Here is a 23,713-nt window from a genome sequence, read left to right as displayed (position 1 = left end):
ATGGAAAAATCTTTGACATTCCAAGTTTACACTCTTCGGCAGAAAGGAACGAAAGGCAAGAAATGGAGAGTGAGGCACACAAACACACACACACACACACACACACACACCATCACCACCACCACCACCATCATCATCATCATCATTTTTTAATGTCCACTTTTCCCAGCTTGCTTTGGTCGGACAGAGTTTATTTGAAGTAGATTGCTTAAAATTGGATGCCTTTCCTGTTGCCAACTCTCACCTGTTTCCAAGCAAGGTAATATTTTCTTAGGGCCAGGCATATTCTTGCAGAATATTGGAAATGAATGACGCTGCATATATGAAAGTGACACACATTTATAACTATCACACAATGTCATGACAAGAACACACACATTTATAACCCTAATAAATATATATGTATAGAAACATACATATGTGTGTGTGTGTATATACACACACACACACACACATACATGGTGCGATGGGTTAATTGTTGCTATATTATATAATTTTGATTTTGCGCATTATTTGTTTTTGGTCTTGTCAACTTCACAGTATAGTAGGGTCAGTAGGGCACCATCTGTGAGAAAAACAGCACCATGAGGCAATTCAGTCTGACAGAAATTTGGAAACGACATATTGTACTGCTTCACATTTGTGCTGGAAGCTCCAATACGGACATTTCAGAGTGTTTGGGTGTTAATCTGAGGACATGTACCAAGAGTGATAAAAATAAAACATCCAATCAACATCATGGTGTTTGGAGTGATCGCTAGTGATGGCGATTTTATGTCTTCATTCATCTTCCCACATGGCCTCACACTCAACACAGAGGCCTACATCAAGTGCCTGGAGGAGGTAGTACTGCCTTGGGTCAAGAGGGTGGCTGCTGGAAGACCCTATGTCTAGTAACAGGACTCTGCACCATGTCACACAAGCAGGAAAACCCATTCATGGCTGTCAGACAATTTCTGCGACCACATCACCCCTAATATCCGGCCACCTAACTCCCTCAGACTCCAACCCTTTTCATTATTATGTATGGGCACAACAAAATTCCTTGTAACACCAACGGTTATATCTCCACAGGACCAGGTATGCTTCCACACAAGATTGGAAATGAAGGACACCAACTTTAATTAGCAAATAAAATAATTTGCTAGGTGAAGCTCTCATCAGCGGGTACACTGAAAATTAACATATAAAAGTTCAAAACCTATGTCTGGAGAAAAATATGAAAAATGTTTTTATTTTTCATTCCCTTCGAAATTACTCTTAACTGTGGCTTCGACTTTGTCTCTTCCTTCCAGCATGTTAGGCATCCTGTTACGGCCGCCTCTTTTGTGTTTAAATGTACACTAATTTTTATATGAAAAATATATTGCCTATTGACTATTTTATACATGCTATGTATATATACACCTGAGTAAGCACATAAATGTGAAACAAATTGGGAAAAAATAGTACTCGAGGACCAGAGATAGAGTAATATGCTTTATTATTGTGATATTTTTGTGAATTTTTTGCAGCTTTAATGATAAATTATATATGTATGTGTGTGTGTACGAATGGCTTTCAGTTTTTGTCGACCAAATCCACTTGCAAGCCTTTGATTGGCCTGAAGCTATAATAGAATACACTTGCCCACAGTGCCACACTGTGGGACTGAACCTGGAACCATGTGGTTGGAAAACAACTGCTTCTGTCTGCCAAATTCACTCATGATTACACAAATGCTTATTAGTAAGTAACTTATCCCTTGGAGGAAGGGTTATCTGCTAGAAGCTAGTAATTGTATTGATTTAGATTTGTAATATGATTGGGAGAAACAAGTTTGAATCACTGAGAAGGGAACCATGGCACAAGGATTGCCATTTTGACCCCTGTCAGAAATTTACAGTAAATTGTACTAATGTTGTTTTCACATCTTCCAAAAAGGTTTTTTTTCTAGTCTCACCAGATTCTCAAATCTATTGTTCGGTTGGCTGATTTGGGAAATAATGGAAATATTTGATGTAGACACCAAAAAGATAAATAATCATGAAAATAATAATAATAATAATAATAATAATGCAATTGAGAAAAAACAAAACAAATAAGGAATAAATAAATGTATGAAAATATTTATTGATTCGCTTTATAAACACAGTTGTCTTTGAAATATCTTAGCATCAAAATTGACATTCTTTGTCAAAACAAGTCTACTGTTGCCTTTTCTTTCTGATGTCAGAGCAAGCAACATACAGATTTTTCTATAAAAACAGAAATCTTTTGTTCAGTGAATGTTCATTTTCAAATGAGCTAGTCTTTGAATTTTTTGTTTAGTGGTGCCTTGAAATAAAAGGTCTTAGCATTGATCCTTCTCCCTTCTAAAAGGGAATGCAGACAAGTTATATAAAGAATTGTAAGGATACACAATAATTCCCTGATATTACTTACTGTTGTGCCCGGCTCTCTGTGTTCCACTTGATCCGGCTTGCTCATGTAATTAACATGCAAGTGGCTGAGCACTCCACAGCCATGTGTACCCTTAAAGTAATTCTCAGGGAGATACAGCGTAATGCAGAATGCAACAAGGCCGACCCTTTGAAATACAGGTACAACGCACTTTTGCCAGCTGAGTGGACTGGAGCAATGTGAAATAAAGTGTCTTGCTCAAGAATGCAGTGTGCTGTTGAGAATGAAACTCATGACCTTAATACCTTAATTGCTAAACGGTGTACCTTCACAGGGTAGAATTCCATACTTCTTTTACAATTAGATAAAAGTGCACATGACCTTGAATGTATATATTCTTTTATTCTTTTACTTGTTTCAGTCACTTGATTGCAGCCATGCTAGAGCACTGCTTTTAGTCGAACAAATTGACTCCAGGACTTATTCTTTGTAAGCCTAGTACTTATTCTATCGGTCTCTTTTGCTGAACCACTAAATTACGGGGATGTAAGCATGTTAACATCAGTTGTTAAGCGATGGTGTGTGTATGTGTGTGTGTGGGGGGGGGCGTCACACAAATATATACACACACACACACACATATATATATATATATATATATATATATACACATATATATATATATATATACACATATATACATGGTGAGCTTCTTTCAGTTTCCGTCTACCAAATCCACTCACAAGGCTTTGGTTGGCCCAAGGCTATAGTAGAAGACACTTGCCTAAGGTGCCACGCAATGGGACTGAACCCAGAACCATGTGGTTGGGAAGCAAGCTTCTTACCACACAGCAACACCTGCACCTACGTATATGTATACACACACACACACACACACACACACATCCTTTATCTTTTGCTCATTTCAGTCATTGGACTGTGGCCATGCTGGTGCACTAAATTGAAGGGTTTAGTTAAACAGATTGATCCCAGTACTTATTTCTCAGTCTGGTCCTTATTCTAGCTGTCTCGTTTGCTGAACTGCTAAGTTCATAAACAACCTAACGCTAGTTTTTAAGCAGCATGGAGTGGGACAAGCACAAACACAAAAGATACACACTTATATACAATTATGGTGGTGGTGGTGGTGGTGGTAATGATGGCGGCGGTGGTGTTTGTGGTGGTGGTGGTGGTGGTTGTGATGATGACGATGATGATGATGATGATGATAATGATGATGGTGATACAGTTGGCCTGAAGTTATAATAGAAAACATTTGTCCAAGATACCACACAGTAAGGCTAATCCCCAAACCATTGTGTATGGGAAGTAAACTTCTTAATCACCACACAGCCATACCTGTACCCCACAGCCTATTAAATTTGTATTTTATGCAATTACATATCTTATACTAAAAAGCAGCGTCTTAAGAAAATTTAATGACAAAAATGTCAAATCTGACAGTAAGTTTCATCCCTTTAAGTATCAGCTATAATCCTTATTGGCAAATGAATGACATACAATCTTAAGACAGCTTTTGACAAAAGCCAGTTCTGAATCAATGAATGGAATTCTATTTGCTTTATGTCCTAATAAAGGAATTAGATTCAAGACAATGACAGCATCCACATGTAGACACAGAGGACATGTTAATCATGTGGAATACCAAACAAATTAATTATTGTAATTTACACACTGTTAATTAAATAAAGTCACTGTATGGCTATTATCATTGTTTTCTTGACCATTTTGTCATATATCAAATATTTCATTAATATCAGAAAGTGCTGAGATTTTGGTCTTTTAATAACAAGAAGCTGGTATGTCGTGTATCTCATCCTCTGATGGTGTTTGGTTAATTAGTTTAACATCCACCTTTTACAAATCAACAAAACGTATTCTGTCTGTCAAATGACATGTAAGAGAAAACAGCCAGCCCCTCGTTCTTTTATAGACACAACAATTTTATAATTAATGTGTTCTTGTTGGGATTGTGATAACTCAATTACAACAAATTGTATTCTGTTTAGTAGTTATTCTGGTTTCTGTTTGTATTTTCTTTGTGTGTTTATGCCTGTAATACGAATGATCACCAACGATGCAGCATAACTAGATTCAATTCTGTATCGACATATTTTCAAAGTTAACCTGTCAGCAGTGTGATCTGATAGCCATTTTACTAATCTTGTTATGTTATCCAAAATTACATAGGTTCAATCTATTGAACACTGATGAAGTGTTGAGATAACTGTTATCATCCATGAAACATACTGCAGGACACAGAACATAATATAATTAGGAACTGACTTTGATGATAATATATCATTATTTATTCACCTCCTCTCCATATCTTCCTTATAGCTGTAGCATTTTTTCCCTTTTTATTTATTTATTTAGTTTTCGTCATAACATCCTGTTTTATGAAATTCTTTTCAGAAATCCCAAATTTCAAGCTGTACTGCATTCTAAAAAAAAACAGCTGTAACTGTGTGGTAAGAAGTCTCTTTACCAATCATATGGTTCTAGGTTCAATTTCACTGTATGACAACTTGGGCAAGTGTCTTATATTATAAACCTGGGCCAACTAAAGTCTTGTCAGTGGATTTGGTAGATGGAAAGTAGAAGAACCCTGTTTGTATGTATGTATGTATGTATGTATATATATGTATGTATATATATGTATGTGTGTGTATATATATATATATATATATATATATATATATAAATCATAATCAGCAACAAGGATTTTAAAGATGGTTGCAGTACGCACGTTTCATGCTACTCCATTTATTTAAGTAATGTGAGCATTACATTAAATGCAATATGTAGAGCAATCTTCAGCTGCACGAAAATGCAGAAAATTACAGTAGAACAGACATATTATAATTGTGGCAACATTTCAAATCCAAGTGGGAGGAAGAATACATAAAAATCCATCTTGACATAGCCAAGTCTATCAGGCTATATATATGTATATATATATATATATATATATATATATATATATATATATATTGAAACACTCTGAAATGTTCATATTGGAGCTTCCAGCACGAATGCCAAGCAGTGCAGCATGCCATTTACAAATTTCTGGCAGAGTGAATAGTGTCAGGGTGCTGTTTTTCTTACAGACAGTGCCCAGCTGACCCTACTATACTGTGTAGTCAACGAAATCAAAAACAAACAATGCACAAAATAAAAAATATAAAATGGCAACAATTTACCCATTGCAACATATATATGAATATATATATATATATATATATATATATATATATATATATATATATATATATATATATATATATGGGAGAATATACAAATAATAACAACAGACGAGGACAGGTGGTGTAAATAACAAAAGTATATATTAGTATGACGCTCGGGAATACGGAAAGTCTTTGACGTTTCGAGCTACGCTCTTCAACAGAAAGAATATGGAGACAAGGAGAAAAACACGGAGAAAAAAAATTGAATAGTGTTCGGTCAACGAGAGAGATACATATGTGTGTGTGTGTGCCCCATCACTGCTTCACAACCAATGTTGGTTTGTTTACATCTCCATAACTTAGTGGTTTGCCAAAGAGAAACTGATAGAGTCAGTACAAAGTTTAACAATAAATACTCTGTTTGGTTTGTTTAACTAAACCCTTGAAAGTAGTGCCCCAGTACGGCTGCTGTCCAATGAGTGAAACAAGTAAAAGAGAAAAGATAAATACATGTATTCTGTGCATTTTCTTCCTTGTTCTTTGATTTAATATTGTAAGGTAGAACTGATTATCTCCCTTACAAATAACTAGCCACCAGGGCTCACCACTTGTTTGAAGGTAGAAAGTAGATATTTGCTGCTTCAAGAAGGTTTATTTCTAAGAAAAGTCTTCTACTTCAATGATAATTTTTTTAAATTTCCATTCTCTCGTTAAGGAAGACTTAAGCAAAAATTGCTGCTTTGTAAAGAGATTAACTCAAAACAGTCATATAAAAAAAAAATGTGTTTTATGGATGATTTATCAAGAATATTTATTGAAAATAAATTTCTTATAAAAATTTATGATAATGGAGTACAAAGAAAGTATTGTTTTATTGTTTATTAACATTTTCCCTCAAAGCAATGAATATTTATGTTTTTGGGTAAAAAAAAAAAGTCATTGTAATTTAAATCAATAAGAAAAGTACTTAATTTTTTTCCTTTGTCTTAAACAATTTCTTTAGTCTTCTCATTATATATTTAATACCATTTTATTTATAATTCCTTCCTCAAATATATAATTATTTTATTTCATTTTTACAGCCATTATGTCTTTAAATTGATGATAATAATAATAATAATAATGATAATGATAATGATAATGATGATGATGATAATGATAATAATAATAATGATATGCTATTGAGGCAAGAAGACCAGACATGATTATAGAGGGCAAAATAAATAAACAGTGTAAGATCTTAGAGTCGAGATCAAAGAAATTGAAAAAATTGAGAAAAACCTGGATCTAGCCAGAGAGCTGAAGAGACTATGGAAGACCGAGAGCACAATTATTCCTGTAGCAATTGGTGCTCTTGGTACAACACTAGAAATGCTATATTAAAGAGTGAAAGACATTGTATTATCAACCTGTAGAAAAGTACCATCTTATATTCTGCAATAATCTTAAGAAAGATTATTGAGATTTGAGGAGACTTGTTATCACATAACTTCGAGATAAATACCTACTAACAAAATTAGCATACTCTAAAAAAATGATGATGATACAATACTGGGACGAATAGCTTGCTCCCAACAACAAAAAAGTACACACAATGCTGCATACACCCCAGAAACATGGAGGTTTAGAAGGTGATGCCATAGAAATTTGCCTGAAACTACCAAATGTTGAATAATAATAATGATAATAATAACAAGACCACTCTCTGCCAAGGCAACACCAACGTTCTCTCAACGTTTAGCCAGAGATGATTTTTAAAATGAGAATATCTGAAAGAAACCCGACTGCTCTTGCAAATGAGGAAACTGAAAATGAACCTGACTGCTCTCAAAAATTAAGTAAAAAACTGGAAAAATAGTCCAGAATCCTTGTCTGGTACCTGATCAATCCCAATGGTAGTCATTGAATGTGAAGGTGGCCGTAGAATATTGAGTAGCAGCAATAAATAGTTTATCCTTATCTATTTGCCATTTAAATCAGTTTCAAAGGCAGAGGTAATTATGATAAGTTCTACTGAGGAATTTTTAAACGTATAGCATGAGACCTTTTGGTTTTCTCTTCTCTTAAATTCTGGCGTTCCTTAAGTATTCTTGTTGTTTCAGATCAATGTATAGATGTATGTATATATGTGTGTATACTGTAAAGTCTCAATATGTGTGTATAATATATAATATATATATATTATAAAAATATGTTAGTGTTATTTAATTTCTGAATGGTTTTGCTGCTGTTTGTTTATGTAGTTTGATTTCTTTACCCGTCAGTTTCTACTAAGATAGAGACGCAAGTAAAATTAATAAAAGAAAAACGAAAATTAAACTTTGGGAACAGCCTAAAGGGAGATAATTGAGAAAGACTTGAAAGTGAATGTAAGCTTGTAATCATGTAAAGTAAAGTAAATGTAACAAATAATCCAGTACCAGATCAATCCCAAAATCTAATCAGTTTGTGCCAATCACAAGACCAAACATCCCTGAAAGTTTTATCCGAATCCATGGACTGAAAACAATACCTCTGCCTTAGCAAAGGCAGAGGTAATGATGATAACAATATGCTATATAATTGATGTTGCATCCTCCTTTGACTCACGAATAGTGAAGAGGGAAGGCGAAAAGGTAGATACATACAACCCTCTTAAGTATGAAATAACCTGGCTATGGAAAATGAAGAATGTGAAGATAGAGCTAATTACTGTTGGGTCCTTGGGAACAGTATCAGAAGGCATCAAGAGGAATGTAAACGAAATTGGAATAGAGTGCCCAGTAGAATTGTTACAAAAGGTTTGCCTCCTTGGCACGGCCAGAATAATCAGGAAAATATTAGATAGCTGAAAAGAATGAATAGCATGGTACCGTAGGCTGCAGGCAGCAAGCCTGCCACGCATGCAAAATTCCAACAAAATCTGTGATAAAAAGAAATAATAATAATAATCCTTTGTACTAAAGGCACAAGGCCTGAAATTTGTGGGGAGGGGCCAGTCAATTATATCAACCCCAGTGTTTTACTGGTACTTAACTTATCAGCCCCATAAGGATGAAAGGCAGTCAACCTTGGTGGAATGACTGGTATTTATTTAATCAACCCAGAAAGAATGAAAGGCAAAGTCGACCTTGGCGGAATTTGAACTCAGAACGTAACGGCAGACGAAATACCACAAAGCATTTCGCCCGGTTGCGTGCTAACGTTTCTGCCTGCTCTCCACCTTAGTTTATCAAATATTCTTTTCTACTCTAGGCACAAGGCCCGAAATTTTTGGGGGAAGGGGGTCTGTCAATTAGACTGACCTCAGTATGCAACTAGTACTTAATTTTTTGACCCCAACAGGATGAAAGGCAATGTCTGCTTTGGTGGAATTTGAACTCAGAACATAAAGACAGTCGAAACGGCACCAAGTGTTTTGCTCAGCATGCTGATTCTGCTTGCTTGTTGCCTTAGTTTCGTTGTAGTATTTGGTTTCAAATTTTGACACAAGGCCAGCAATTTCAGCTGGTACTTATTTTATCGATTCTGAAAGGATGGAAGACAAAGTCAATTCCAATGGAATATGAACTCAGAAAGTAAAAGACACATGAATGCCATTATGAATTATACTTAGTGTGTTGACTTTTCTGCATGATCACCACTTTAGTTTCATCATCGTTTAACGTCCGCTTTCCATGCTAGCATGGGTTGGACGATTTGACTGAGGACTGGTGGACCAAGAGGCAACACCAGGCTCCAATCTGATTTGGCAGAGTTTCTACAGCTGGATGCCCTTCCTAATACCAACCACTCAGAGAGTGTAGTGGGTGCTTTTACATGCTACCGGCACGAGGGCCAGTCAGGTGGGTATTGGCGACAGCCACGCTCAAAATGGTGTATTTTACCTGTCATCTGCATAGGAGCCAGTCCATCGGCACTGGCAACGATCTCGCTCGAATGTCTTTTCACGTGCCACTGGCACAAATGCCAGGAAGGCGATGTTGGTAACAATCATGCTGGTGCTATTTACGTGCCACCGGCACGGAAGCCTGACAGCTGCTCTGGCAACGACCGCGCTCGGACGGTGCTCTTAGTGTTCCACTGGTATGGGTGGCATCACGATTTCTTAGTTTCATAATAAATATTGATTTCAAATTTTGGCACAAGGCCAGCATTTTTGGGAGACGGATTAAGTCGGTTACACTGACCCCAGTGTCCAACTGGCAATTATTTTATTGACCTTAAAAGGATGAAAGGCAAAGCTGACCTCAATGGAGTTTGAACTCAGAATCTAAAGACCGAGAAAATGTTGCTAAGCATTTTGCTTGGCATGTTAACGGTTCTAGCTTGCCACCTTAAGTTTCATAGTAATATTCCTAGAAGTAATGTTGTAATAATATGTATAAAAAGTAATCCCTCTCCTCCCCTTCCACCTTATCATCATCTTCATCATCATTACAGACATATGCATTCCCTCACACACACACATATACCAACATAGAAATACCTACTTGTTGTTCATTCTCCTGATAACACGGCAAAATAGGAAAAAAAAATGAACATTAATGTAGCAGTTTCTGAAAGCTGAAAGTTAAATCATTCAATTGTAAACAAGTGCAGTGATATGAATGGATACCAATTCCAGTTTATAGAGTATATCCCCACCCCACTTTTCAAGCACACCTGAACGAAAATAACATGATGTGTAACTTTATCAGTTTCTTAAACAACACATATTGGCAAACATATAAAATAAACATTCTGAAGAATTTTTTGTTTCTTTGGCATTAAAATACAGAAAATAAATAAGAAAATAAAATATGAAAATGATATTAACTTTCTACTTTAGTAAAAATTTTTAATAAATAGTCTGCTTCAAGATGAAAGGAACTAAAAAGCGCATTTTTAACAAACTTGTAATAAATTTTATTTGAGAATTTCTAGCTTAGAACTTACTATTAAAAACATCATTGATTTTCCAACGGTCTTTGATATTCAGGTTGAAAAATAGTCAAACTAATGTGGTAAGTGTATGTGGAATATTTAGTTGTAAAGAATGCAATATGTGGCGACTTAGGTGTTGAATAATTTACAATAACAAGGTCTCCGTATTATCTTCTGATATCTCAATATTACATTCTTATCTTGGAGAAAAAGATGTTTATTGCCTTTACATATGTGTACATATAGATAAGTGCTGTCGAAGCTAAATCATAGCGCATTAATTGGGAAAATAAACATTAAAAAACATTATTTGCATTCTTTAATATTGCATATTAACAGCTTCTCTTCTCTTTAATACACACATACACACACGTGTGCGCTCATACCCTCTTCCACCTCCACCTCCTCCTCCTCCTCCTCCTCATCATCATCATCATCATCAGTCATCATGATTATGATCATCAATCATCATGATCATGATGATGGTCATTGTCATCATCATCATCATCATTGTCATCGTCATCATCATCATCATCATCATCACCATCATCATTTAAAGCCCTCTTTCTATGCTGGCATGGGGTGGGTGGTTTGACAGTCAGAAGACTGTGCCCCCAGTCCTACTGCTTGCTTCGGTAAGGCTTCTATGGCTGGATGCTCTTCCTAACATCAGCCACTTTACAGAAAGTCCTGGGTGCCTTTTACATGGCACCAGCACCTGTCGGGTGGGCTGGTGAATGGCGGCCACTAATTAACTTGCTACACAAAGATCCCTCAACTGAAAGTGGGGAGTGGTATTGATGAAGGTGGCTTAGTAACAGGTGAGGAGAAGTTAGAGTAGGAATGGAATTAGGTGTCTTGCCGTAGAGGAGATCGGTTGCTGCCTCAGTTAAGGAGAGAGAGAGGAAAGAGAGCATAGAGAGGGAGAGAGAGGAAAGAGAGCATAGAGAGGAAAGAGCAGAGAGAGAGAGAGAGAGAGAGAGGTACATATATATTGCATTAAAATATTTTTAAATTCCATCCATGGATTATTATTATTATAGGCGCAAGCATGGCTGTGTGGTAAGTAGCTTGCTTACCAACCACATGGTTCTGTGTTCAGTCCCACTGCATGGCACTTTGGGCAAGTGTCTTCTATTATAGCCTCAGGCCGACCAAAGCTTCCTGAGTGGATTTGGTAGATGGAAACTGAAAGAAGCCCGCCGTACATACATATATATATATATATATATATATATATATATATATATATATATATATATGTGTGTGTGTGTGTGTGTGTGTCTCTGTTTGCCCCCCCCCCCGCCACCAGCATCGGTTGTCAAGCAATGTTGGGGGGACAAACACACACACACACACACACACACACACACACACTCACACACAGACCACACACACACACACACACACACACATACATATATATATATATATATATATATATATATATATATATATATACGGGCTCTTTCAGTTTCCCCCTACCAAATCCACTCACAAGACTTTGGTCGGCCTGAGGCTATAGCAGAAGACACTTGCCCAAGGTGCCACGCAGTGGGACTGAACCTGGAACCATGTGACTGGGAAGCAAGTTACTTACCACACAGCCACTCCTACGCCAGTATATATATATATATATAACAGTTATCGCCAAGCCAACATGGCAGTCCCAAAATTAGGACGAAAGCTGCTGTGAATTAGCTCCAAGAAGCCATCGCCTCTAGCTAGCTATGTGACACACGAAACCTGTGTCCTTTATAACCTTCGAACAGGGGAGGTCAGCAAGGGGAAGCTGCTGACCTCCCCTGTTCGAAGGTTATAAAGGACACAGGTTTTGTGTGTCACATAGCTAGCTAGAGGCGATGGCTTCTTGGAGCTAATTCACGGCAGCTTTTGTCCTAATTTTGGGACTGCCATGTTGGCTTGGCGATAACTATTAATTTCCAGTACCGCTGCCGTAGTCTCCTTTAGAGAGACTAAGAAATATTAATAACTCTATATATATATATATTTTTTTTTCTGCTTTACAACTGGTGTTGGTTTGTTTACATTTGTATAACCCCAGCAGTTTGGTGAAAGGGACCTATAGAATAGGTATGAGACTAATAATAACATAAGAACTGTGGGAATTTGTTTTACCCTAACCATTCAGGCCACAACTGTATGACTGAAGCAAGTATAGCAGTGTGTGGAGGGGCGAAGGGAGACATTGGGTATGGAGTGAGGGAGGAAGAAGGATGTGGGGACCAGAAGCTAGGAAAAGTGACATCACATCAAGAAGCTGGGTATCCGAAGAACAGCTTCTTTCTTCATCAGGGAGCTAAAGGGAACAGAAATGGGTAAGGGATCTCCTAGGGAGAGTAGTGTCTGGCCTGAGGCTGGGCTAGTGTACACACATGGGTATGACTATTGAGTTCTACTGATTCTTGTGAAGTGAAGCTGGATATTCTGGTCTGATTTCATTTCGAGGTAAGAGCATTCATATTTTTTTACCCTCCTGTTACAAAGTTAAAAATTTTTAAAAGTCTTGGAATTTTTGGTAGCAGTTTGGAAGCTTTAGTTTCTGTAGTAGCGAACTATGGTCATGAACATCTCTTCAGCCTCCCTGGTCATGTGGTCTATGTGTGTCTGCAAAATATGTTCCAGCTTCAAGAGGTAGAGGATTTGTAAGTAAATGGAAGCTAAGAGAAAATGGAGTGGAGTGTAGTATTATCTACATTAAGAATTTTTGTTGTTAGATGTAGTTGTAAATTATTGATGTAGAAAAGGAAAAAATTGGGGAGAGACAGCTGGGCCCCAAGGTACTGTCCTCAGGTTTAATTCGCATTAAAAAGTACTTTGATGCTTTTTTACAGTCTCTTGGCGTTTTCCCATTTCATACATAAAACCAGTTTGATATCAGAATATCATATCAAAGAGAATATAATAATGGTAGTAATGACAATGAAGATTTTGGTGGTGATAATGATAATGATGTTAATGATGATGATAATAATAATCATGATAATGGTAATGATAGTGATGATAATAATAATAGCTTCAAACAGGTAGGATACAATATATTTGGTTATAAAACTGTGTAATACAGAAAATAATGTGTGGAGTTATATTGAATACATCCAATAAGTTACTTTACACTTTTATATTAAAAGAAACCATATTTTTTATAAAAAGTATACTTTCATGATAATTTTTATTTGCAGGAAAAATACTTCGAACAAATACAAAATTACAAACAACAAGTAGTAAAATTGATTATATATAACAGTTTTAATACTTCTTGTTGAATATTCTTCAGGCAATTTATATGAAAGATTTCATAACTTGCCTGAAGACAATATTTAGAGCTTATCATTCGTTAGTTGAGTTAATGGAATTTTTTTTTTTTTTTAATAGATAAGGTTTCTACCATGCCAGTATTATGGTTTATGTTAAAATAAAGCAAGATTTTGTCGTTTATTTGAACCGTTGCTTTTTCAGTATGGTAACAGGAAGATAATAAAAAGCTACTTAATGTAAACCTGGAGGAGAAAAAAATGGAGTTTATTTTTCAAATTTAAAGCTTTAAAATCTCTAATCTTGAACTGAAAATGTTAAATTGAGAAGATAATTGTAAGCAACACTGAACTGCTGTGACATGTGTGAAAATGTACAATGTGGCAAGGACATACAGAGTATTCTCCTTAAATTATGTAATACACTGTTAATGTTAAAATACCATCATGAATGACATCCAGAGTACAATGAAGACGGTGAGCCATCTTTGGTTAATGAGACACGATGAGCAATGGCTAGAAGAATATTGAGTGAAACCAGTTGATCTAGCAAACAGGGCCTCATCTCAGTGATTATGCTGTTGAGAGGAAGATCCCGAAACTACACATTCTCTCCTGATGACCCCATAAGCCTGCTAGCATTTGGTATGCAGGGCTTTTAACTTGTAGCACTTACATCTACAAGTTGTTTGCCAAAAATCTAACAAGATATGTGTTCACAGAACTCTTAGAAGTGTTGCTTTGTTAACCCTTTGCCTGTTCAAAGCATTTTCTTAAGTTTGTTTAAACATCCATGCTTCACCAAAGACAATTACCCCTGAGGACCACAGAGGATGATTTAAAATTTCTTAATATATTGGAGAGGGGGTAATTAACCAATGGGAGTAATTGTGATCAGGATGAATTGTTCTAGGTGGGGTAATGGTCCTGATATGGCATCACTCTCCCAAATCATCCAACTATTTCAAGCCCTTTTCATGACCACCATCATGGTTCTCTGTCAAAGTCCTTCTCCAGATCAACAGATGATAAGTAAAGAGCCTTAATTTATCGAAGAATTTTTTACAGTTGTCTATCAAAAGAAAATCAGTAGCACCCCAATCTGGCACAAATTTAAACTGCTTCATCTGAGTAGATTTTCTTCCTAATCTATTGTGCTAAGAATCTTTCGATTACTTTTATAACTTGGTCCATCAGTTCAATACCACTGTAGTTAGTTCTTTCTAGAGCATTTTCTTACCCTTTGAAACGGTTATTGATTATCCTGCTACATTAATTATTAAGTATGACACTTCCATCTAGGACTTGTTTGACTAAACACCTGACTGGCTTCAACCCCACACTGTCAGATATTTTCATCATCTTAGTAATTATTCCAGCTGCTTTGCCTGACTTTGTAACCTTAATAATCATTTTTACCATTTAACTGTTCATTTCAGTAACTGAGCCCCTTCTTTTCTTTCCATGCATTTTCTGCATTCAATGACAGTTCATAGTAATATTTCCAAGCTGCTTCTTAGAGTCATTGTGGGTAAGTATGCCACAATAATTTTGAATACAAAGACGGCGAGCTGGCAGAAACATTAGGACGCTGGACGAAATGCTTAGTGGTATTTCGTCTGTCTTTATGTTCTGAGTTCAAATTCCACTGAGGTCGACTTTGCCTTTCATCCTTTCGGGGTCGATAAATTAAGTACCAGTTGCATACTGGAGTCAATCTAATCGACTGGACCCCTCCCCCAAAATTTCAAGCCTTGTGCCTTGAGTATAAAAGAAGAATTTTGAATACGCTTTTACACCACAAAATTTTGATGAACTGTTTTTAACACTGACACTTTGTCTACTATCTGAAATACCTCTCACCTCTGATCACATGATGCTGGCAATTCCCTTGCTTTTGGCCTTTCTCCATCTTTAGTTGTCTACCTTTTCTAGCAATATGATATTGTTCTTTGATTCCTCCTGACTTTCACTCATTTCAAACTTGTCCTTTAGCTTTTATGACTCTATGTATTAACATGGCAAATTGGCTGAATTGGTAATGTGTCAGACAAATGGCTTAGCAGCGTTTCTTCTGGCTCTTTATGTCCTAAGTTCAAATCCTACCAAGACGTCTTTGCCTTCAATCCTTTTGGAGTTGATAAAATAAAGTACCAGTCAACATTGGGGTCAATGCAATCGACGTGACCCCTACTTACAAAGACTACTGGCCTTGAACCTTGGAATGGATTGGCATCATGTTCAGGAGCAATGTTGTGGTTTCGGTCACTTATATGCCCGAGAACCCTGATAACCAGCCATATGAGCCCTAGCACTAAAAAAAAAACCCAGAAAACAAAACAATACAGTAGTATTCCATTATCATGTTACCTGTCATCCAGTTAGAACTTTGTTCTGGCTTGGAACCTTGTGGAGACTCCCAATAAGGCAGCAAGCTGGCAGAATCATTAGCATGCCAGGTGAAATACTTAGTGGTATTTCGTCTGCTGTTATGTTCTGAGTTCAAATTCTGCCAAAGTCAACTTTGCTGTTCATGCTTTCAGGGTCGATTAAAATAAATACCAGTTATTCACTGGGGTTGATGTAATCGACTTTATTCCTTTGTCTGTCCTTGTTTTTCCCCTCTATGTTTAGCCCCTTGTGGGCAATAAAGAAATAAAAAAATAGTCCTCTGTATTACAGGTTTCTATCTCTTCCATTTCCTTTTCATCTGTAGAACCCTTATATATTTGTATCATTTCTAACTTTCAGTCATTGGACTGTGGCCATACTGGAGCATTGCCTTGAAGGGTTTTAGTTGAATAAATCGATCCAAGTACTTATGGTCTTGTTTGAGTCTGGAGCCTATTCTATCATTCTCTTTTGCTGAACTGCTAAGTTACAGGGATATAAACAAACCAGCACCAGTTGTCACACAGAAGGGTGGCATACACAAGCACAAAGTCACACACAAGCACACATGCAAGCACACCCATGCACACATGTACGAAACAGACTTCCACACAATTTCCATTTACCAAATTCATTCACAAGGCATTAGTTAACCCAGGGCTGTGATAGAAGCCACTTGTCCAAGGCGTTATGCAATGGAACTGAACCTGAAATGACTTGGTTGCAGATGAGCTTCTTAACTACACAGTCATACTTGCTGAAGGGTTTTCCACTCGTCACACCTTCCTTCTCCGGAACATCTTTTATTTTTCAGTCTATCTGGCCCTTAATCTAAAATCACTAATCTCTACCGCATATTGAGTGGTATATTCTTCACTGAGGAGGAAAACTTATTATCTACAACCATCTGTTTATCTCATTCCCTAATAAGGATAAAATTTATCTGGCTAATATGCTTTATGTGATTAATATATGAGGAAGTGATTGGTTGATTTCTTGAAGTGTGTGTCAAAGATGGTTAGCTCGTTAGCATTACAGAATTCTAGAAGCTGTAACCTGTTTGCATTTCTGTTAACCATATTGGTCATCCCCATCTATTAGATGTAATCAGCTGAAGTTACCAACCAAGATAATGATATCCTTGTTGTTTGTTATCAAAGTGACTTCCTTAATCATCCATCAATTGCATTTGTGGTATATAAGCAGAGATGTTGTTGCTGTTGCTTTTCCAGTAACTAGTTTCTCACATATTCTGGCTATTTCGGTTGCATTATTTATCCATTTCTCAGTCACCAGTATGCCTGTTACGCTTAAACCAGCATTGTTACCTACCTGTGTTTTTTGCCTGTAAGGAGTCTGGCTGAGGCTCTCCTCCATCTCACCTTTTGCATGCAACATACATCTACTCACCCCTGTTCTGGCACCTTTATAATTTCACTATGTCTATCTTTCGTGACACTAATGTTGATAGTTGCAACAATGAGAGTTATTTCTTTTAAACCTTAAATGAAAAGGAAAACCAATGGTGGGAGTGTTGACAATTGAGGTCGCATAGCCAGCTATTTCCACTTAACCCTCTCGTTACCAAATGCAGCACTAATATAGTGAGTATTTGTTGTGCATATGTTATTAGAATTTTCCCTTGCATTAGTAGGGGGCTCCAAAAGGGGTCTCAAGGAGTTGCGTCCCTGCCTTCCTGAGTTAGTTTTCCACCATATTTCTTAAAAATCATGGTAGAAGCCTTGGTCTCGGGACCACTCATGCCTAGAAACTGAGGTTGGGGGCAAGCAAGGGCATGCTCCTCGTAGAAAATCTAGCACCAAACAAACCTTATGATAGCAAAGGAAAATGGGCACCAGCCAGCCAGCCAGCCCAGAGTTTGGGGGTGGGCTGCACCTGCCTACCTCATTTGCAATGGCATTGAGGTAGATCCAGCCACACCTGTTAACGGGGACAAAGCCCGGCTTTAAAACACTGGATGATGATAATGATGATTGGTGTCAAGATAAAATGCATCCAATAAACACCATAACATGATTGGCGTTATAGAAATCATGCCAAGTATGGAAGAAATGAATAAAATATTGTCTTTGACCCATTAAGGAAAGTATTAAATCTAAAGAATTTACTTGGACCATGACAACCCATCGAAATGCAAGGGTACAAATCATAATTGTTCATCATCACAATTTAGTGTCCACTTTGGCATTTTATCATGGACTGGATGGATTTGCTGAGATGGATTTTCTATATCCAGATGCCTTTCCTGCCACTGACTCTCTTATCCGTTTCCAAGTAAGATAATATTTTACCATGGCCAGACATGTTTTTAAGGAAGATTGGAAGTAAAGGATACTGCTTGCTTGAGGGTGACACTTGCTTACAACTGTCACATGGTATCAAGGCAGTATCACACACATACATACACATACATCCAATCATATATTTATATCATCATCATCATCATCATCATCATCATTTAATGTCCGTTTTCCATGCCAGCATAGGTTGGACGATTTGACTGGGAACTGGCGAACCAGATGGCTACACCAAACTCCAATCTGATCTGGCAGAGTTTCTACAGCTGGATGCCCTTCCTAATGCCAACCACTCCGAGAGTATAGTGGGTGCTTTTTTACGTGCCACGGGCATGAGAGCCAGTCTGGCAGTACTGGCAATGGCCAAGCTCAAATGGTGTTTTTTACGTGCCACCTGCACAAGAGTCAGTCCAATGTTTTGTTCACATGCCACCGACATGAGTGCCAGTACGGCGAAGCTGGAAATGATCGCGCTCAAATGGTGCTTTCTACGTGCCAGTAGTGACTGTGTGGTAAGTAGCTAGCTTACCAACCACATGGCTCCAGGTTCCAACCACATGGCTCCTCCAGGGTTTCTCACCCTAGATATGCTGCTTGGCTGCAGTGCCCCAATGACCCTCCCACGGGATTAAGGGACGTGTCAATGACAGGTTTCTTTCAGTTACCATCTACCAAACTTGCAAGGCTTTGGTCAGTCAAGGTCTGCAGTAGAAGACCCTTGGCTAAGGTCAACTGCAGAGGAACTGGATCTGAAAGCACCGGGCCGGGAAGCCAGCTTCTTACCACGCAGCCACAACTATGCCTATGCCGAAGTAGACAGAAAAATGATGGTGGTGGTGATGATGATGATGATGATGATGGTGAGGATGATGATGGTGAGGATGATGATGTTGATAGTGGTGATGATGATGTTGATGGTGGTGATGATGATGTACAATTTGAATCTATCCAAAAAAAATAAAGCAAAAGAGCAACAACAAAACAATGAATATCTCCTAGAAATTTTATTCTGGAAAGAACATATATTTCGTATTGATATCACCAACATCAAACAATGATGATATTATGAGCTGAGGAGGGAGCTTCTGCACTGTTGATCAACCTGCTGAAATAGCAGCCAAATTCCCTCAGATTACACCTTACTATCTTCAAAAGAGAAGCACATATTAGACAACGTAGTCCTAGATACATATTAAGACTAGATAGTCATGGCTGGATGGTCATAACTGGCCTTTGATCATTGATCTGCTTGGTAAGGGCTTACACAAGGCTCAGCAACAAGAACAACAACAAAACTGATATTAAGACAAGCAACAAAAACATCATGTGACACAAATAATTTATTATTTTTAGTTTTTTTTTTTCTCAATGGCCAATAATTATAATTATCAATATTTACATATGTATTATTTCACAATATTTTTATGTACATGTTTCTTCAGTCTATAGTAGAATGTATTTGTCATCTTGTCTTACAGTACTCAATCCAATTTGAAACTTCGGCTAATCTTTTTGAGAACATTGACTTGAACAGAGAATATGTGTAGTCCTTTGGTATTTTGTTTAATAAAGGTTCATGATATCGAGCAAAGTCTTCGAGTTTTAAATGAGGGGCTGATAAGCTCTTCAGAGTCTGAAGTGAGTCGGCAACGGATTTCTGAAATATGCACATTGTCTTCAGCATTTGTTGATGGAATGAAACGAAATTCTTCCCACTTATTTTGTCACGATAAAGTAAATCGTAAGCATCCAGTAAACCACTCTCGTTATCGATTAACCAGAATTTTCCGCTTGTTGGGGACTTCCGAAGATTGCGAATATGTTCCTGAAGAATGCTGGGACGTTTTTCTTTCAAAGCGGCATCTTGCATACTGGCAACTCTGCAAAAGAAATAGAGTTTACTTTAGCAAAACGAAGATACAAGAAAAAATACTAGATTTATTTTGTTTTATATGCATTTTTGTCAATTAAACATTCATAATTAATTTATTTATATGAAAGTGATTAATAGGCGCAGGAGTGGCTGTGTGGTAAGTAGCTTGCTTACCAACCATACGGTTCTGGGTTCATTCCCACTGCATGGCACCTTGGGCAAGTGTCTTCTACTATAGTCTCAGGCCAATCAAAGCCTTGTGAGTGGATTTGGTAGACGGAAACTGAAAGAAGCCCATCGTATATATATATGTATATATGTATGTATGTGTGTGTATATGTTTTTGTGTCTCTGTTTGTCCGTCCACCATCGCTTGACAACTGATGGTGGTGTGTTTACGTCCCTGTAACTTAGCGGTTTGGCAAAAGAGACCGATAGAATAAGTACTAGGCTTACAAAGAATAAGTTCTGGGGTCGATTTGCTCGACTAAAGGCAGTGCTCCAGCATGGTTGCAGTAAAATGACTGAAACAAGTAAAAGAGTAAGGGTTCATCATCATTTAACGTCATCATCGTTTAACATCGACATTTCTATGTTTGCAAGGGTCAGATGCAATTTGCTGAGGCAGATTTTCTATGGCCAGATGCCCTTCCTGTCACCAACCCTCATCTATTTTGAAGCAAGGTAACATTTCCCCCATGGCATATCTATTACTGAAGACTGGAAATGACCAACATCACTTGTGATGTTTGTTTATAATCATGATTCAAGACAAGGGAACACACATCCACACACATATACATATATATACATTGTTGGCCAAAAGTCACCCAAAAGTAAATCAAAATTCCATAAATACTATCTGTAATTTTGTATTGACTCAAATGGAAAAATGTGTCACTCAAGAAGGACTTCAGGTTGAACAATTTTCATCATGTTTCATATTTAGATGCTTTTATTAAATTCATTCAGTTGTTAAACATAAATAAATCTTGGAATTAAGTGGTTTTGATTTACTATCTGTTGACGTCTGGCCAACCCTGTATATACCATCTTCATCATCATCATCATTTAACGTCCATTGTCCATGCTGGCATGGGTTGGATGGTTTGGCCAGAGCTGGGGAGCTGCACCAGACTCCAGTCTGATTTGGCAGGGTCCTCTATGGCTGGATGCCCTTTCTAATGTCAACCACTTTATAGAGTGTCACTGGGTGCTTTTACGTGGCACCACATGGACATTTTTATGTGGCACTGCACAGGCACTTTTACATGAGTGCTTTTCACCACCTGAGGGATCACTCTTAATGCTTCAGTTTCTGTCAGCCAAATCCATTCACAAGGTTTTGGCTGGCCCAGGGCTAATAGAAATCACTTGTTCAAAGTGCTGCAAAGTGGGACTGAACCCAAGACCATATGGTTGGGAAGCAACCAGATGATCTTCGATTCAGTCCTTGGATTTCTACTAAGCTATTTTGTAAAGAATTTGAAATATTTTTGCGAAGCAGTTTGCATGCTTTATGCATTTTATCACAGACATAGCTGTGTGGCTAGAAGTTTGCTTCCTGACCATGTTGTTCCAGGTTCAATCCCACTGCATGGCCCCTTGGGCAAGTGTCTTCTGCTATAGCCTTGGGCGGACCAAAGCCTTGCGAGCGGATTTGATAGATGGAAACTGAAAGAAGTTCGTTGTGTGTGTGAGTCTTTGTTTCTGCTATTTCCAATAGGTTGAGCAATAATGTAAAGTCTCTCTCATTAGAGAGAGAGAGAGAGAGAGAGAGAGAGAAAGAGAGAGACAAGAGGAAAGGGAGAGAGAGTGAGGTGTAAGGAGAGAGTAATGAGCTGTTTTCTAGTGGTGCTTGATAAACAGATTGGGGTGTAGTGAGAGTGGAAATTAAGAAAACTACACCAACAATAAAAAATAAAGGTGGAGAAAGTAGAAGGTACAAGAGGAGATAACTGTGTAATGGATAGAGGTCAGCAGTGAAGGCTAGTAGCATTTCACTCGTATGTTCGATATCAGTGAAATGCATTGCTGAATGGTCAGCTGTATCTCGTTACTTGAGATAATCCGGAGAGAGATAATAAGCTTTACAAAATTAAAGAGCATTAAGTGCTGGTTTTATTTAGGATTATAAAGTGTGTTATTGAATTAAAAATTAGCTAATTTAATTGTAAAAGTAGGATAATATTTCTTTGAAGATTTTATTATAAACTTTCTGTAATCCCCCCCTCCCCCACCAACCTCACTCTTTCACTTACATCCTCAATCACATCCGTATAAATATAAATATAGAACCTGCAAAATATGAGACAGGCAAACCTGGGATAGAGAAGGTGTGTCGATGATAATGTTGCAAATGGTTACAAAAGGACTTTGATAAAATCAGTTGATTGATTGGTTGATTGACTAAGCAACTAATCAAACAATTGGTTGCTTAATGGATTAAATGATTAACTGATTGACAGATAAAGAAGTGAAATAGAACCAGTGCATGTGTTTATTATTGGCATAATGACCCTCCCAATATATTTTTATGTTTCAGCATACAGGTTCACATCAGGAATCTTGCAAACCAAATATAAAAACAAAACTTTTCTTTAATTCATTTTCACTTCATTAACATTTTAATACAGTATCTCTAAAGCACATTTAATGCAGATGAAGATCAATAAGGCTTGAGTGTATCGTCATCATCATTGTCTCTTCATGTCTTCATTATCATTATTCTCATCTTTGATATTGGTTTCAAATTTTTGGCACAAGGCCAGCAAGTTTTGGGGGAGGGGAAAGTTGATTACATTGACTCCAGTACTCAACTGGTACCTATTTTATTGACCCCAAAAGGATGAAAGGCAAAGTCGACCCCAGCAGTGTTTGAACTCAGAATAATAAGACAGATAACATAGTGGAGCTGGATGACAGTCACTCCACCAACTCCAAAAAAAAAACAAAACCAAGCTTTCTCTTTACTTACTTGTTTCAGTCCTTTTTGGACTGCGGCCATGCTGGAGCACCGCCTTTAGTCGAGAAAATCAACCCCAAGACTTATTCTTTGTAAGCCTAGTACTTGTTTTATCAGTTTCTTTTGCCGAACCACTAAGTTACAGGGACGTAAACATACCACCATCGATTGTCAAACGATGTTGGGAGGACAAACACAGACACGCAAACATACACACATATATATATACATATATACGACAGGCTTCTTTCAGCTTCCGTCTACCAAATCCATTCACAAGGCTTTGGTTGGTCTGAGGCTATAGAAGAAGACACTTGCCCAAGGTGTCACGCAGTGGGAATGAACCCGGAGCCATGTTGTTGGTAAGCAAGCTACTTACCACACATCCACTTGGA

General features: G+C 37.4%; 1 protein-coding gene across 2 annotated transcripts in view; it reads right to left on the bottom strand.

Annotated features, from left to right (window-relative positions):
- Window positions 1-19,465: 19,465 nt before the first annotated feature.
- The window catches only part of LOC128248394 (four-jointed box protein 1-like), a 199,427-nt gene continuing 195,179 nt past the window's right edge, over window positions 19,466-23,713 (bottom strand). For both annotated transcript variants that reach the window (XM_089355589.1, XM_089355587.1), the window contains one exon: window positions 19,466-20,360. In XM_089355589.1, coding sequence (XP_089211715.1) covers window positions 19,943-20,360 — 418 coding nt within the window. In that variant the 3' untranslated portion in view covers window positions 19,466-19,942. The remainder of the gene's footprint in view (window positions 20,361-23,713) is intronic.

This window comes from Octopus bimaculoides, chromosome 7 (genome assembly GCF_046866305.1).
Source record: "Octopus bimaculoides isolate indiv1 chromosome 7, ASM4686630v1, whole genome shotgun sequence".
Taxonomy (NCBI): Eukaryota; Metazoa; Mollusca; class Cephalopoda; order Octopoda; family Octopodidae; genus Octopus; species Octopus bimaculoides.
This window is presented reverse-complemented; position numbering and strand designations above follow the sequence as displayed.